We start from the raw sequence: 16,668 nt of genomic DNA on the forward strand, positions 1-16,668 counted from the left end.
AAGTTGAGGAGTATATTTATATATTTTTTTCCTCTTTTTAAATATAAAATGATTTAAAAATAAGTATATTTACAAACTTTACTTAAGTGAACCTTCTCTAGTGATGTTAATAAAGGATGAGCCAATGAAGTAGATAGAATATAATTTAGAGCAATGAATTCTTTATTCTATGCTTTCTGTAAAATTATTGCTTCTCCTCGTGTGTTAATTAAGTACTACTAGTTTGTTTAGACAATTGTTTACTTTTTCACTCTTTCTTTCTTGCTTTTTACTTTTCACTAATTTTTTGTTTTTCTTCATACTTAGAGGCTATAGCTTGCAGTTTCCATTTTCACTCATGCTCTTTCTTTAGCATCACAATGCACTTGAGAGTCGAGGTTGGATATTAGATGGTCAATGAGGTAAAGGACCGTTTTGGTCAAATGTGAGAGGTTAATGACCAAATTGATATATTCAAAATGTAAGGGACTAGATGAAACTTAGCCCTTTTATTTTTTTGTTTTCATCAACTTAGCCCTTTTACTGGTTACTAGGAAAATATGCAATTTAATTAGCTTAAATGAAATGTCCCAACTCTTGGACATTTTCTATTCTTAAAACACATTTGTTGCATTCGTTCTTCTTCGACAAGAATCAGTACAATTTTGTAGTTACATTAGTTTTTGTCAAACGAAAAAAATGTCTATGAATGGGATTGTAAAAGAAGTATTTTAAAAAGTAGCGTACTTAAACTATTTGTTGGGATATTGCCCAATAAAAATGTCCGACCTGGTGTATTTGGTACGACGGAGACATTTTTACAAAAAATATTATCCGGTCTTTGATTGGAAGTGAAAAATATTTCCCCAAAAAAAATAAAAAATTATAAAGGATTTAAAATAATGATGGCAAATCGATCAGTGTTTTGATGATATTTTTAATAATATATTATATCTAAGCATTAGTTGGAGCAGTGCAATTTTTTCTTTATAAAGAGCAGAGCAAAGGAGGGACTCTTTGGCTAGAGAGACTAAAGTTCAAATTCAAGTCACATTTGCACATGACATTCAGCCTTACTTGTTTCCAGAATGTTACAACAAATATGCCTCGATCTCAAGATAGTTGGTGTCAGCTATATGGATCCTCACTATCCGAAGCCTAAAAAATAATGTTTAAGACAGCACTCATAAGCCAACTGACCTAAATGATGTCCTCTCAAACAAACAGTAATTAAAAGGTATACCAACAAAAACCTAGCCCAACCTCAATCGATGCGGAAACGTGTTCTTCTGTTTGCTTGTACAAAAGCGAAATCACGGATTACATCCCTCACTTGTCACATGACCTGGTAGTTAGTTACCTTCCTCACCTGTCCCTTCATCACCTGGTGTTTCAGCAGTATCTTCCTCACTCTTCTCATCCACTTCGTTTTGCTCCTCTTCTTTAGGTTCAGTTGTCTCTGGTTTTGCCCGCCCTGGGCCAGCCGACACCTTCACCATTGAAGGACGTAAGAGTCTTTCTCCAATTCTGAAACCTTTGCGATATTCTTCGATTACAACACCTTCTTCAAATTCTGAGGAATCCTCACGCATTATAGCTTCATGCAGCTGATCATGGGGAGACCAGTCAATGCTAAATAGAGACAGGTAATACAGTTTCACCTATTGGCATAAAACTACAGAAAAAGTTTTCTCCAGCATTACAATAACAAGGTGTGACGCAAACAGATTTCAATGTTAGATCTGTATACAACTTGAAGGAAACAAATTCTTGTTTTGATCCCTTGATGAAAGAATACTATAAGTCTATACATCGGCAACTCACCGAGTTGGCTCAAAACAATGCTGTTTAGATTGAGCTTAAAATCAGGTCGAGGTCTTCCTAAAAACCGAATAGAAGTTATACAGCTTTTGAAAAAGTTCATCAATAATTCGACTGAATTTTGAGCCAACTCGGGAACTGGCCTGCATTAAAGCCAAGGATAAAATAGAAGAATCACTAAGTGAATAACAGAAGATGGCAGATCAAAACTTTGTTTTCTCTGAACAATACAACCTATATCTACCTATCTATTCAAACAAGCACCACAGTGCAAGAAAAGAGAGCAGCTTTAAAATATTCAAGCATCTGATTCTCTATGTTGGAATACATCTATATTTTTTTAAAATAGAGGCACGGGTTTCAGAAACTTACCAATGGGTCGAATGGCTTCCCAACTGTCTCCACAGACTCAACACCAAGAGATCCAAGGATTTCCATAAATTGTTTAGAAATGCTCTGATAACTATTACTAATTTTCTCCTCTCCCTCTGTTGTCACCTTGATTTGCATTTTTGCTCTCTCAAAATTGTCCAAAACAGACAAGAGTTTCTCAACAACTTCCCCTTGTGCATTCGTCACAAGAGAAGCTCTTTCTCTCTCTGTTCTCTTACGGAAGTTGTCGAAGTCAGCACTAATTCTAATAACCCGGTCCCTCTCACTTGACAATTCTTGAGTCAATGAGGCTACTTTTGCCTGAAGTTCAATTTTCTCATCTTCTAAGGACTTGAGGGAAGTTTCTATCTCTGCAGCTTTTGAATCGTCATTATTTGCTAAAGCATCTCTGTACAACTGCAATGAAGCTGCAACAACTGACAAAGTTTCCTCTGCAGCTGCATTGTCGCCCTCATCTGGAGCTTCTTCAGCAGCAGCACCATCTAAATTCTCCTGTTTCAATGGTAAGGAAATACACATTTCATTACGCTTTCAATAAGTGGGTAAGAGAAATGGAAGACTTGGAACTCCGTATGTCAAGTTTCAAGTTTAAAAGGTAAACCACAATAGCCCTAATCAGCTTACTCAAAACATACATGCCCACAAAATGATATAAAAGGATGAAGAAACCAACTAATAGACATATTAAACACAGTATGTTTTTTTTGTGATGGTAGTATTCGGGTCAGCTTACGCGCACCTCAGCTATTCAACCGCGTACCTGCTAACACAGATACTAGGTAATTTTGTGCACCAAGGCTTCAGCAGAAGGAAGAAATCATCCAGTGTTTTTTGCCTCCGCTGGAGTTTGAACCAGAGACCTCATAGTTTTCCACCCATTTCGTTGACCCCTAGACCACGCCCTTGGGTGCTTAAAAACACATCATGTTATTTTCATTTGTATAAACCCACATAGATATGCATGCTATACAGAAGAAAAAAAAAATATCTAACAAGACCCAGGACATGCTGGAGGAAAACTATTGTCATTTATACTCAGTATAAGGCAAATAACTCTTGATAAGGAAAAGGGGGCAGCTACAAGCCAATATTCAATGTCGAATACAGAGTCTTTTAAATGAACTCCGCATATGTCAGCTGCGAGTAGCCGGTAAACACTGATACTGATAGAAGAGAGAAATTGCAGTAGGTTACCGACCAGCCTCGACTGCAATGTTATCAAAGGCGGGCTTAAGCCCTGAAGCGAGGCTCAAAACATGATGAGCGCTTCGCCTTGCTTTATGTGCGCTTCAGTGTCATCATCAAGGCTCTAAGACATATTTTTCCTTGCCAATGAGCCTCTCTTGAAGAGGCGACACTAGATAATTGATATTTCACTTTAGCGTAATGTTTTTATGATTTCTTTGTCCATATATCTGTTAATCATGGTTATTATTATTAGTCTTGGACTAAACATATATATATATATATATATATATTTGTATTTTTGCACCATTGCGCCTTTTTTCGTTAAAGCCAGCGCTTTGCGCTTAAAGCCCCAGCTGACCTTAGAGCTATTTTATGCTTTTAGCTTTTGATAACACTGCTTGACGGTTATAATATTCTTGGCATAAAATTACAAGTAACTAATATAATGTTCGTTTGCAACATAAAACTCTGATCACAAATGTAATCTTTGAACAACTAATACAATGATTGTTCAAGACCTAGCATAACTAATGCAGCGTTTGGTTTTTGGCATTAAACTCTTGATTACTAATACTGGTATAACTTATGTGGGAAACTATGTATTATTTTATGCATGATAAAATGCAAAATCGGAATAGGTGTACTAGCAATACCAAGATAAGGGTACCTCAAGACAAAATGTTCCTAAAGTAGGGATTTCTATAGATAACAATTCTTATTATTATTCACTATATAACAATCCTACGTTATTATTCACCACAACAATTCATTTATTATAATTTCCGTATAACTAGATCTAGACGTAAATCAATCCGTATAACTAGATCGAGACGTGAATCAAATGACCCTTAGCGAGTTATGCAGCTACTGTGGAGAAGTAAAGGTGGCATCTCACATGAAATCTTGCAAATAGAGGTAACAACACAAGAAGACATCTCACTTGCTATCCACATGCATAATCACCTACTAATCAGTGCTTCTAACGCACCTAGCCCAGAGATCAAGCCCATCTTCACAAATGCATCGATAGATAATAAAGTAAAAGTTTCCAGCCAGTAACATGAAGATTTTACTCTATATCAAATGTCATAGTGTGTTACCAGTCCTTGGTCTCACAATAGTTTACAGTATTAGTTATTTCTTGTAGTAGTTATTTGCAGTTTCTTTGTAGTAGTTGTTTGCAGTTTCTCATTCCAGTAATGTTAGAAAAACATGTCCTAGTTTCTAGGGGTAATTATCTTATCAGTATTTGTGTTTAAACTCTGTTTATCCCATGAAATCTAAGCAGAAAATTATACCAGTTTTTGAGTACTTTAACTCAAGAGATTACAGGTTCTCTGTTAACGAACCAGCACCATAGGTCGGAAAAAGAAAACCTCTTCTCCTAATTCTCTCTACATTAACTTTGATTTTGTCTTGCACCGTCCTATAACTAGATCCATATCAGGGGACCATAACATATACAATCTAGATAGTGGATATATTTGTTGTTTTTGATGGATAGTAGGCACACCTTCTACCTTTCTTCACTTAAATACTAGACTTGGTTCACCTCCAAAATACAAACTCATGACGTGCACCTACCAGCATTTTATTACCTTTGCTATTGAAACAAAGCCTAGGCGCAGATGTTGTGGGACTATCTTCACACAACTTACAAAGACAAAATACACTAAGTGATTTCTTCTTATCTGTCTAAGCCTTGATTGGAGGGTTATCCGGTATCCGGTGGAATAATCAAGGTGCGTCCAAGTTGACTCGAACACCACCGTCCAAAAAAAAATACACAAGGAAAGCCTGTGCCCCGTGTATAATTAATGTGTATGCCAGTGAAATAAACCCAGTTGTCAATTACACTGCACCTGATCAGCTACATGTGTAGAAGTAATAAGTTTACAAAACCATTCCAGAGTATATAATTTCTACATTTAATCGAGACCGAAGCAGTCATAAATACCAAGTATTCATTCTGCTTCAACTCAAGATAGAAATTCAACCAGGAAATACATCTCATTCAAGTCCTAGAATTTCACTCTGGTTGGAACTCTCCATGTCACAAGGTCCACCGCCATATGCCAACTCTCCTCGCAATGTCTGATGCCATATCACATAAATCTACCCACTAGGTATCAGCAAGAAATTAGATCTGGACTTTGTTGAATCTTACCAACCAATCGTCGTAGTTCTTACTACCATTACTCAACAGAACTTTAAGGGCTTCTTTCAGCCATGTTTCAACTAAGCTACCTAAGCATAATGTTGAGTGAAGTCTCTTGTGAGATCTTTGGTGATCAACCCCTCTGCCAACAAATCTTTAAGCTTCACAACAGTGACCGAGCACCCTCAACCAATGTCAAACTTAGCGTTGACCACTGCCGACTTTCTCACTCCTTGCAAAGCTTCTGATAAGCGTAACAAATGAATGCACGACTTCACACCCTTCGAGCATCAACCATTACACTGATCACAAACCTTGTCTTGTGTACATAATTTCAGGCTTTCTGTGACTTGGTATGCTCAATTACCTCAAAGGTTCTCCGTCCCGCCATGACTATTCATAACTAAAACCCAAAAACTAGCACATGAGGTGAAGATTGCTGACAACAGCCTATTCCCTCAACCAATATGGGATTGATATTAACACATAAATATGGGCACTCCATTGTAGTGTTAAATGAGGCCTTACTTTGGTCCCTCGATACATCAAAAATAGATACAAATAGCTGGTCCAGCTAATTCAGTGGTAAGCAAAGTTAATTGAGCTTGTATAAGGGTGTGTTTGGTATGAAGGAAAATGTTTTCTTGGAGAACAAGTGTGTTTCTTACTTATTTTCTAGTATTTGGTAAGTGAGCAAAAAAATATTATCTCAAGAGCATTTATATGTAATCTAGCAAGACACCACGGGGTGGTATGGTCAAGGGTGGTGGTTGGGCGGGTGGGAACTTTAAATGTCACTTATGGAACTTGTTTTCCCTAGTTTCAGTAGGAAAGACATTTTCCTCATTTTTAAGTAACTTCTTTTCCTAACGAAAATGTTTGAAAAACATTTAACCAACCAAACATGAGAAAAGAGGAAAACATTTTCGAAAATGTTTTCCTCCATACCAAAGACACCCTAAATTCATTGGAAATTGTCCACCTAGTGTTAAAAGTGCGGTCTTGGTTTAACTCAAGCCAAAAAGCTAGCTCGGATTGCCAACAACAGCTTATACCCTCAATAAATGTGGGATTAACACCTATATATGGGCACTCCGGTGTAGTGTTAAAATGAAGCCTTAATTTGGCACTCAAAGAGATCAAAATTAGATATAAATGATTCAAATACCAACTAAGCGGTAAGCATAGTTAATTGAGCTTGTACACATCTGCCATTCAGAGGAGGAAACAGTTGAACATCTTTTCTTGCATGGCAGATTTTCAAGGCAATGTTAGGAACTTTTCTTTAGCATAATGGGCATGTCTTTGGTGTTACCAGAGAAAATTAGTAGCTTGTTGGAAGTGTGGCAATCTTAGGAGGTTATAAGGAGCTTAAAGCCGATATGGAGAACTATTCCCAATTGCATAATGTGGACCTTATGGCTGGAAAGAAACAAGGCATGCTTTGATGGGAAGAGGTTACAGATTTCTAGTGTACAAAACAAATGATTAAAAATCTGTATTTTTGGTGTTGTTATATCAGTATTATAGATAGAATGGATAAGTATTTGGACATGTTTGTACTTGCTAGGAGATAATATGTAGTATGAATTAAAGAGTTGCTGCTAGGTCCTGTACCAACTTGGTACATTTTTAATAAAATCTTTACTTATCAAAAAAGAATATAGGATAAAAGTGATGTACCTCCTGCTCGGATTCTTGTACCAGCTCCGGTTCCTCAATCTCCGTTTCAGCAGCCTCAGCAACATCCTCGTTTGAAGCAAAGATAACAAATTCCCCAACCTTTCGGTGCGGTAATTGAACAATTGGGTTAACGGAGTGGTGAATACGACACCGTTTGGGGAGTAATGGAGTCTGTTTCCGTCCACAACGTGAGTATGATAAGAAAGTGATACAATTAGGTTTAACGGAGGAGTAAGTGGTGGCGCTAACGGTGGTTGACGGCGGCCTTAAGGTGGTTGTTGGTGTTCTGAGGACGGAGGTAGCCATTGTATATTGTATGGTACAGTGGAAAGTGGAGGGAGAAGATAAAGCAGATAGGCTGCAGGGTTTTAGGTTCTTTCCGGAAATTCCCCACAACAAATACTAGAATACTCTAGTATAAGATATGAGTCTTATATTACTATTGTCGAAAAAACATCTTTTTATTATTAATTTAATTAGTCACTTTTACTTGTCATGTCAATTTAACTAACTTTTCAAACTAATATTATAAAATTAAAATTTGAATATACGAAAATACTTTAAGTTGTAATTCTTTTCAAATTAATGTGATGAAAAAATAAAATTTAAAATATTGATCAGAGTTCATATAGTTTGACTCTTAAAAAATAAACATGACAAGTAAAAGTAAACGGAAAAAGTATTTACTTTCTTTTGGTCATTCATTTTTTTTTTACTCTAGTTTTGGTAACACATTGAGTTGCGATTAATTTGAATTTTGGTCGCGTAAGACACATTTAGAAAAAAAAAAAAAAAAAAAACACTTCTCCAAAAAAAACTCATATTTAAGACTAAAATTTGAAAATTATGATTAAGAGTGGAGAAACCTGTATCTTTCCGACCGAGCCTCAATGATTGTCATTCGTATTTACTTCTCCATGAACTTTTGACAAGAAAGTAATTTAAAGTGAACATTAGTCACTCGTTAAATAATTTTCAACCATCTTGACAATTAAAGAGTGTAATTATTTCCCCTCAATTACATATAGATTGAGTAATTACTTCTGACAAACATATAAAATTATGTAATTATACTTGCGCGCATCTTGACCTTATCAAGGACTTGGCCTTAGATGAAAGGGTTTGAACGTCACATATAGAAGGTTAGTTTGTAGTTGAATGTTTTCCCGCTTTCCTACGAGATACATTTAGTCGTACTTGCACCTACTTTCTTACTAGTAATAATAGCACTATTCTCGTAGTTTCTTGTTCTACAGTTATCACGTTATTTCGTTGTTGTTACCATTCTTTCTTCTAAATGTTATATACTGCTTTCCATTTTACATTATTTCGTTCTTATTGCTGCTTTCATTTATGTATTCCCCTTTTCAAACTGCTTTGAAATGCTCCCTACTTAGGCCGAGTGTCTATGGAAAATGACATTTCTATCTCTACGAATTAGGGATAAGGTCTGGGTACGCTCTACCCTCCCCATACCTCACTTGTGGAATTACATTTGGTATGTTGTTGTACGTTGAATTAGACCCAAGTTCAAAACCTGACTTTACAAACAAGTCCTAATTACTAAGAGCCTGTTTGGATTGACTTATTTTATATACTTTTAAGCCAAAATAGTTTTTTAGCATTTTCAAAATGTCTGGGTAAAGATAAAAACGAAGTTTGAACAACTTGATTTTAAGCCAAAATAATAAAAATAAAAGTCATGGGTTATAATTTCTAACATAAGTCATAAAGTTACAAGCCCATTCAAACAAGCTCTATATCGTAGATATAAATAAAGATAATATAGTTAAAACTCTCTCCTAGTTAGTTTGTTTTCAAATGGTGTGTAAATAAAAAATACGGCAAGACTGAGAGAGTACTAGTAATTTATCCTACTAGTTAGTGGTGACAAATGGGGGAGTTTGCTTGAATGTGGTCAGATTGAAAACATGTTTGGTTTCACCACCCCCGCCATATTTCATGTGGGTTAAATATTAGTGGGTTAGTTATGGGTTAGCCCATATTGTACGAGTGTAATATTTATAATATTTTTCCCCTCAAATTATATTAATTTTTTCATATATTTATAATGAAATATATAAAATAGAAAATTTGAGGTGTAGTAGAGGCAAGGGTGAGGTCATAGGTGGTGGGGTAGGTTAGGAGGGGAGAGGGGAGTAAAGGGTCGGCGTAGAGGTGGGTGGGGTGTAGGGAGCAAGCAGATGGTGGGGGTGTAGGTGGCAGGGGCCAGGGATAGATGTAGGTGGTGGGTGGGGTGGGGGTGGAGTTGAGGGTGATTGGTGTATTTTTATTGATCCGTAAAATATTTTTCCTCAAATTTTTAATGAAAATAATATGTTATTGGGTTTTGTGAGTTATACCCATATTTTGCCGATTGAAGCTCATATTCTAACTCATTAAAATACAAGATATTGGGTTAATCGCCAGCTCTACTACTAATTATCATTTCCAAATATGGAGTGACTTACCTTGAAGACTACTTCTCTCCGTTTCCCCCCCTTCCAAAGCCCACCACGACGACCCTCTTCCAAAAATGGACACCGGCAGCATCCTCGAAACAATCGGACTCGAAATCATAGGAGTAATGTCACCTGTCTCAATCTGTATGTTCCTCGTTGTCCTCATAGTCTACTCTCTCACCTCACCCACCGACACGTCATCATTCTCCGACATCCGTACAGCTGCTAACCTCGTATACCTCGAACAACCCACCGACACAACTTCCCAAAAACTCGAAGGTGCTCTCTTAAACGCTGTCGTTTTTGTACTCCTTATAACCCTAGTTACTTTCCTTTTAGTAATTCTTTACTATTACCGTTTTACCAATTTCTTAAAATATTACATCCGTTTTTCAGCTTTCTTCGTTCTCGGGTCAATGGGCGGGTCAATTTTCTTAACCCTAATTCAACATTTCAATATCCCAATTGATTGTTTCACATTTTCGGTACTGCTTTTTAATTTTACGATCTTAGGGGTTATTTCGGTATTTTCACAAGGAGTTCCGATTTTGTTGAATCAAATGTATATGGTTGCTTTAGGGATTATTGTAGCAGCTTGGTTTACGAAATTACCTGAATGGACAACTTGGGTTGTGTTAGTTGCACTTGCTTTGTATGATTTAGTTGCGGTTTTAGCACCTGGTGGACCGTTGAAAATGTTGGTTGAGTTGGCTTCTAGTAGGGATGAAGAGTTGCCCGCATTGGTTTACGAGGCCCGGCCCAATGTGGGGTCGAGAAATGGGAATAGAGGTCCGAATTTAGGGCTTTTATTAGCCGGGTTTACGAATGGTGATCCTATTGAGCTTCGGGTCATGTCGAGTAGTGAAAATGTGGTTATGAATGAAATGAGGAGTGACAATGTTGTTATGAATGAAATGAGGAGTGAAAATGTGGTTATGAATGAAATGAGGAGTGAAAATGAAGAGATTGATGGTGTTAGAGAGGTTGAAACATTACCATTGATTGGTGGTAGTAATGAAAGAGATAGGTCGAGGACCACTGGAGAGATAAGGGAAATTAACGAGAGTGATCGGAGTCGGGGTTGGGTTTTGGAGAGGGAAATGGAGGAAGAGGAGGAGGAAAGAGGGAGGGGGGTAAAGCTTGGTTTAGGTGACTTTGTTTTCTATAGTGTGTTGGTGGGGAGAGCTGCAATGTATGATTTGATGACTGTTTATGCTTGTTATCTTGCTATTATATCCGGATTAGGCTGCACGCTTATACTGTTAGCTGTGTGTCGACATGCCTTGCCAGCGCTTCCTATATCCATTGCGTTGGGGGTTATCTTTTACTTCTTGACAAGGCTGTTGATGGAACCGTTTGTCGTTGGGACTTCGACGAATCTTTTGATGTTTTAACCCCTGATTTTGTGGAGGAGGAAATTAGAAAGTACAGGATATATACGAAGTCCTAAGGCATACATTTTGATTTAGCCGAAAGCTAATTGCTTTGTTTCAAGGTTCTGAACAGGAAGGGACAACTAAGCTATATTTTGTTATGATCGATCTGTAAATTGCAAGGATATTGAGGTTTGTCCCTCTATTGATTCTCTAACTGATTTTGTTTCACCTAATATTGTTCCTGCTGGAACTTAATAGTCATAGAAACAGAGAAAATGACAGCTCTGGACATAAAACTAATTTAGTAGGTTTGTCAAGCGAAATTTTTGCTTGTTTGCTTTTAGTTCGTTTAGCATGCGTTTATCTTCTGTGCTTTTTATCGATAATTTTGCCCACTGGATACTGAAAGGAAAAAAAGGAAACTGAATCTCCAACATTTTTGCTCACGGGAAATGCTTCTCAGTGCTTGCATTTTCGATTGCAAATGCCAATAAAACCACATAAGTATAAATGAAGGCTGATTATTACATGTCGAAGGGTTGTTTTTTTTTCTTATGGCGACTGATTTTGTTGGATAATCTTGTTCTGTCCGATATCACGGTGAGAAAATTATAAGAGTGTTATTCCGTGGTATTACTCAAATTTCAAATCATTCACTTCCTTTAGAAAAGAGTTGAGAACGAAATGGTGGACAGGTTCTTTGCCGGGTAGGGTACTTCTTTATCCTTGCCTTCTTTTGGGGTAGGTCAGCACCTAAGGTGGAGTTCAATGGCTAAAATAAAAGAAAGGGATGCATGGATAATAGAACAGATAAGTGATACAGTCAATAACAATCTGTTCTCATCTATCCATAGGCGGGTCATGACACACTCCTCATGACACACTCTTCGCACATCAAATCCACTTTGAATTTGAATATCCTTCGCTCCTTATTTCCTCAACTCCCTGTTTATAAACCAGAGCTTCGTCAATCTATGAAACAACCGGACTTTAAGAGGGGAGCGGCTTTCTTGTAGTAGATATTGTGAACGTCTCTCCCGTCATTAGGGCAAACGAGTTAATGCAAAGCCAGGAAGGATGCAAGCCAGTTCCGACCATCCAGTGGACTAATGCCATGTAAACAGTAAAAAACGTATAATGAGTACTTGATTCATGCCAAATCCAAATGAAGGTTTTCAAGCCTTGTAACAATCTTGAATAAAACATTACCCTGTTTAGACAGATATGGAAAAATCAAGTACTGTTTAAATAGATTAAAAATAAAAATTAGCTGCATAGTTTGCCTTTTGGTTGAACTCCTTACTTTCGTAAATGATCATCATTCATCAAGCTTTTCCTTTTCCTTTGAGACATGGGACGTTTTTGTTAAAAATTCTGTTATGGCAAAATTACTTACTAGTATTTGATAGGGATCTTAACATTTTTAACTAGTTGATTAAAAAAATTTCACCCGCTTAGTTGCCTATACTCAGCGTATACTTAATGTATACCAAGTGTACATATTATACAATAATTATCTATTGATTATACGTTGCATCCTGATTAAAATTTGTAAAAAAATAAATAAAATAAAGGATATAATTATTGTTTTGTCATGAGCTTTATTGGGCTGTTTGCAACGTGAAGATCTCTACTTGTAGATACCTTCATTGGTTGGAGCCAAAGTTTATTTCTCCTAAGTAGCAGGCATGAAATACTTAGGATGCGCTATTCCACTCGATCACGTTATCATATGTAACTTCACTACATTAGGGACTCAATAAGACCGTTCGTGTTTTTAATATAACTAGTTTAAGTGGTACGTGCCTCGCACGTGTAGCACAGTGATTATTGTAAAATTTATATTTAAAAGTAATGATTTTTTTATATAAACGTGGTGCCCGAGACAGCTGGCGTGCACCTCTACTAATTTCATGGGATACCTGTAAAAGTTATGATCTTTTAATATATGAAGAACTTAAAAACATCTATTTAACTTATAAACAAAATTTAAAGCCTAAAAGTGCAAATTTTAGACGTAAAAAAGATTCCTACTTTTATTTTTCGTTTGGTGTTATTTTGTTTTTACATAAAGAATGATTTATAATTACACATAATTTAGTTAATTTAAAAGTTCTAAATATATTAAAAGTATTTAATAATTTTTTTTGTCCAATATGAAAACTCTTTTAAAGGATAAAAAACTTGATTAACATTTTGTGTAAGGCTTCCATATAATGGTGACGCGAATACACGGTATTTACCAAAAGGGGATGCCCAAAAATTTATATACCAAAAGGGGTATATCGTGGGCTGATCCACGATATACCCCAAAGTTTTTTTTCGGCTGTCAGAGCCAATCAACGAAATTTTTTTTTTAAAAAAATTTGAACGTATAACGTGGACTAATCCACGTTATACAATATATTTTGTATAACGTGGATCAGTCCACGTTTTACCTCTAAAGTTTTTTTTTTTTTTTTTTTTTGCGCGAGTACTAAAAAAAATAAAAATTTGTGCAACACTTAGTGTGTTTTTTCATACTTTGACCAATGATTAATCGTGTGTGAAGACTCCGAAACGTCAATAATGAACCTGATATTTTTTTTCTGCGTACAATAATGTAGGCCCAATACATCAAGGATACGTAGACGTTCGGATCGTCATTTTAGGGGTTGAAAAGATGCCCGAAGTAAGTTTTGTTTGAAAAAACTTAGTGTTTGACTGTAAGGTTATTTTAGTCAACTTTATATGTCGAGAAAATTAATCAGCTTTATTTTCAAAAATTGAAACCGCAGAAGTGAAATTGACATTCACAGATACATTACCCCGCGATTTTTACGTTGAAATCTATTGCGTATCATCATCTTATAAGTAAATAAAACTGAAAATTTCACGCCAATTTGGGGGAAAATCGAAATTGAATGGGATAAAAGGAGTTTTTTAAAAAATCAGCTCGGCCAAACCGCCTTATGGCAGTCTGTCTGCGTAGATCTCGAAAAAATACGCAAGTTCAAAAAAAAAACGCGTAAAACGGACGTCCGAGCGCAAAGTTATGACCATCTAAAGTTTGACCACTTTACAACTAGTTTTTCTCCCTATATCTTGTAGAATTATATTTATATTCAAAATAATGTTTTGTCGTGATTAAAAAATAACACACTTAAATCAAAACCTTAAAAAACAAAACACTTAAACCTTAAACAAAACTTACTTCGGGTACCTTTTCAACCCCTAAAATGACTATCCGAACGTCTACGTATCCTTGATGTATTGAGCCTACATTATTGTACGCAGAAAAAATATCAAGTTCTATATAAAATATTAACGTTTCGGAGTCTTCACACACGACTAATCATTGGTCAAAGTATGAAAAAACACTAAGTTTTTTCAAACAAAACTTACTTCGGACACCTTTTCAACCCCTAAAATGACGATCCGAACGTCTACGTATCCTTGATGTATTGAGCCTACATTATTGTACGCAGAAAAAAATATCAGGTTCTATATAAAATATTGACGTTTCGGAGTCTTCACACACGATTAATCATTGGTCAAAGTATGAAAAAACACACTAAGTGTTGCACAAAAAAAAAAGTTTACCAATTTTTTTTTTTTTTAGTGCTCGCGAAAAAAAAAAAAAAAAAAAAACTTTAGAGGTAATCCACGTTATACAAAATATATTTGTAAAACGTGGACTGATCCACGTTATACAAAATATATTTGTAAAACGTGGACTGATCCACGTTATACAAAATATATTGTATAACGTGGATCAGTCCACGTTATACGTTCAAAGTTTTTTTTTAAATTTTTTTTCGTTTTTTCGTTTTTTTTAATTTTTTTTTTAAAACTTTGCAACCCACGATATACCCCTTTTGGTATATAAATTTTTGGGCATCCCCTTTTGGTAAATACCGTGTATTTTTATACCCTTTAGGCTCTGGACTCCAAAAACTTGATTCCAAAAAATAAAGTGTTAATATTCAAGAACTAAGGCCTTTTTTTAATTAATTTATCATTGCTTAAATTATACCCTCCCCAGACCCCAAGATGTGGGATTTCACTGGGCTGTTGTTGCTTAAATTATCTCATGTTAAAACAATAAATTGTAAAAGAAAAAATATACGGAAAAGGCTCAAATATGTCATTCAACTATCGGAAATGACTCATTTATGCCATCGAACTATAGGAAATGGTTCATTTATGCCACTCATTAGTAGTTTGACTCATTTATGGCATCGTCCGTTACCAAAATGACTCATCCATGCCATATTTTATTAAAGCCGATTTTACAATACCATATATGACACGTGGCCTCCAATTAGAGGTCTACGTTATTTAATTAAACCAACCCAATTTTAAATACCAAATTAATAAAAAATCCGATTCATACACCTTACCCACCCACAACCATAATCTAGTTGGAGGCCACGTGTCATATATGGTATTGTAAAACCAGCTTTAATAAAATATGGCATGGATGAGTCATTTTGGTAACGGGCGATGGCATAAATGAGTCAAACTATTGATGAGTGGCATAAATGAGCCATTTTCTATAGTTCGATGGCATAAATGAGTCATTTCCTATAGTTCGATGGCATAATGAGCCAAACTATTGACGAGTAATATAAATGAGCCATTTTCGATAGTTGAATGACATATTTGAGCCTTTTCTGAAGAATATATATAAATAAAATTTTAAAACTCTAAATAGTAGGAGTTTTTACATACTTCAAATAAAGAAAGATTTAAATAGTCAAAATTTTAACTAATTATAATGTTCTAAATATTAGGAAAGTAATTAAATGACAATTATGTCCAATACAAAATCTATTTTTAAAGCATAACAAACCCGAACAGAAGAATAGCAAATATTCTTATGTCACTACCTATACAGGTAGCACATATATACATGTCTTTAATTTAAAACCAATGTATCAATCCGCTATGTTGTTCAACCTTCGAGTCTTCTCCGTTGACTCATTCCTAATAAGAAAAAAAATCAAAGTAAGTTACAGTGTCGATACAATCAATGTAAACAAAATTATTAATGAATACAGAAACATACAAAGGTTGGTAAGCCATCCAAAGAGTACTTACCACATTCTCTGTGCTGTAAACCTCACCCTGCCAAAACAAATTTTATTTCTCATATATCAGTATAGTAATCCCCTTTTAAAGACTTGCCCTATGATCCAACTTAGATTTCACATTTTTGTTTCTAAGAGAAAATAAGCCCGAGTTTGAGGTACGCACCAGAAAGCATAGCTAAGCGAAGATACAAGTGCCCCGTAGAGAAAAGCATCAGCTACAGCATTAACTGCACGGCCCAAACATAAAAGGGGTTACACAATGGAAGATACTTTTAATTAAGAAACAAACAAGTGGGGTGAGAGATTTACTATGTTGACGTGGGGTAACAGAGGGATGTTGGGTTTCAGAGGCCAAATGATTCTGGCAGTAACCTTGCATGTTTATCCTGAATTTAGGTAATCAATTAAATTTATGAATGAGGTATAGGATATGTGGTTGAATTTTGATCTATTTGGTTAAAAAAAGATATATAAGGATATGCTATGAAGGAGCGAATAATAATTGGTGATTTACTCTAAATATATGTATCTAA

General features: G+C 35.6%; 2 protein-coding genes across 3 annotated transcripts; one reads left to right on the forward strand and one right to left on the reverse strand.

Moving 5' to 3' along the window:
• Window positions 1-1,010: 1,010 nt before the first annotated feature.
• On the reverse strand, window positions 1,011-7,635 carry LOC132607301 (uncharacterized). 2 transcript variants are annotated; one of them, XM_060321219.1, is made up of 3 exons: window positions 7,223-7,633; window positions 2,173-2,685; window positions 1,011-1,586 (listed from the first exon to the last, which is right to left on the reverse strand). In XM_060321219.1, exons 1-3 carry the CDS (start codon window positions 7,526-7,528, stop codon window positions 1,332-1,334), a joined length of 1,074 nt encoding a protein of 357 aa, XP_060177202.1. In that variant the 5' UTR covers window positions 7,529-7,633; the 3' UTR covers window positions 1,011-1,331. The 2 variants fall into 2 exon arrangements, with proteins under 2 accessions (XP_060177202.1, XP_060177203.1); XM_060321220.1 differs by lacking the exon at window positions 1,011-1,586 and adding an exon at window positions 1,656-1,943 and having other exon boundaries at window positions 7,223-7,635.
• A 1,918-nt stretch (window positions 7,636-9,553) lies between these two features.
• On the forward strand, window positions 9,554-11,403 carry LOC132607302 (presenilin-like protein At1g08700). Its single transcript, XM_060321221.1, has one exon. It carries the CDS (start codon window positions 9,759-9,761, stop codon window positions 11,076-11,078), a length of 1,320 nt encoding a protein of 439 aa, XP_060177204.1. The 5' UTR covers window positions 9,554-9,758; the 3' UTR covers window positions 11,079-11,403.
• The last annotated feature ends 5,265 nt before the right edge of the window (window positions 11,404-16,668 follow it).

This window comes from Lycium barbarum, chromosome 8 (assembly GCF_019175385.1).
Source record: "Lycium barbarum isolate Lr01 chromosome 8, ASM1917538v2, whole genome shotgun sequence".
In the NCBI taxonomy this organism is placed as follows: Eukaryota; Viridiplantae; Streptophyta; class Magnoliopsida; order Solanales; family Solanaceae; genus Lycium; species Lycium barbarum.

Coding starts and splice junctions, on each gene's coding strand:
- LOC132607301 (XM_060321219.1), bottom strand. CDS start 7,528: ATGGCTACCTCCGTCCTCAGAACACCAACAACCACCTTAAGGCCGCCG. Junction 2,686..7,222: donor TACAAGAATCCGAGCAGGAG/GTACATCACTTT, acceptor CCATTGAAACAG/GAGAATTTAGATGGTGCTGC. Junction 1,587..2,172: donor GGAAGCCATTCGACCCATTG/GTAAGTTTCTGA, acceptor CCCCATGATCAG/CTGCATGAAGCTATAATGCG.
- LOC132607302 (XM_060321221.1), top strand. CDS start 9,759: ATGGACACCGGCAGCATCCTCGAAACAATCGGACTCGAAATCATAGGA.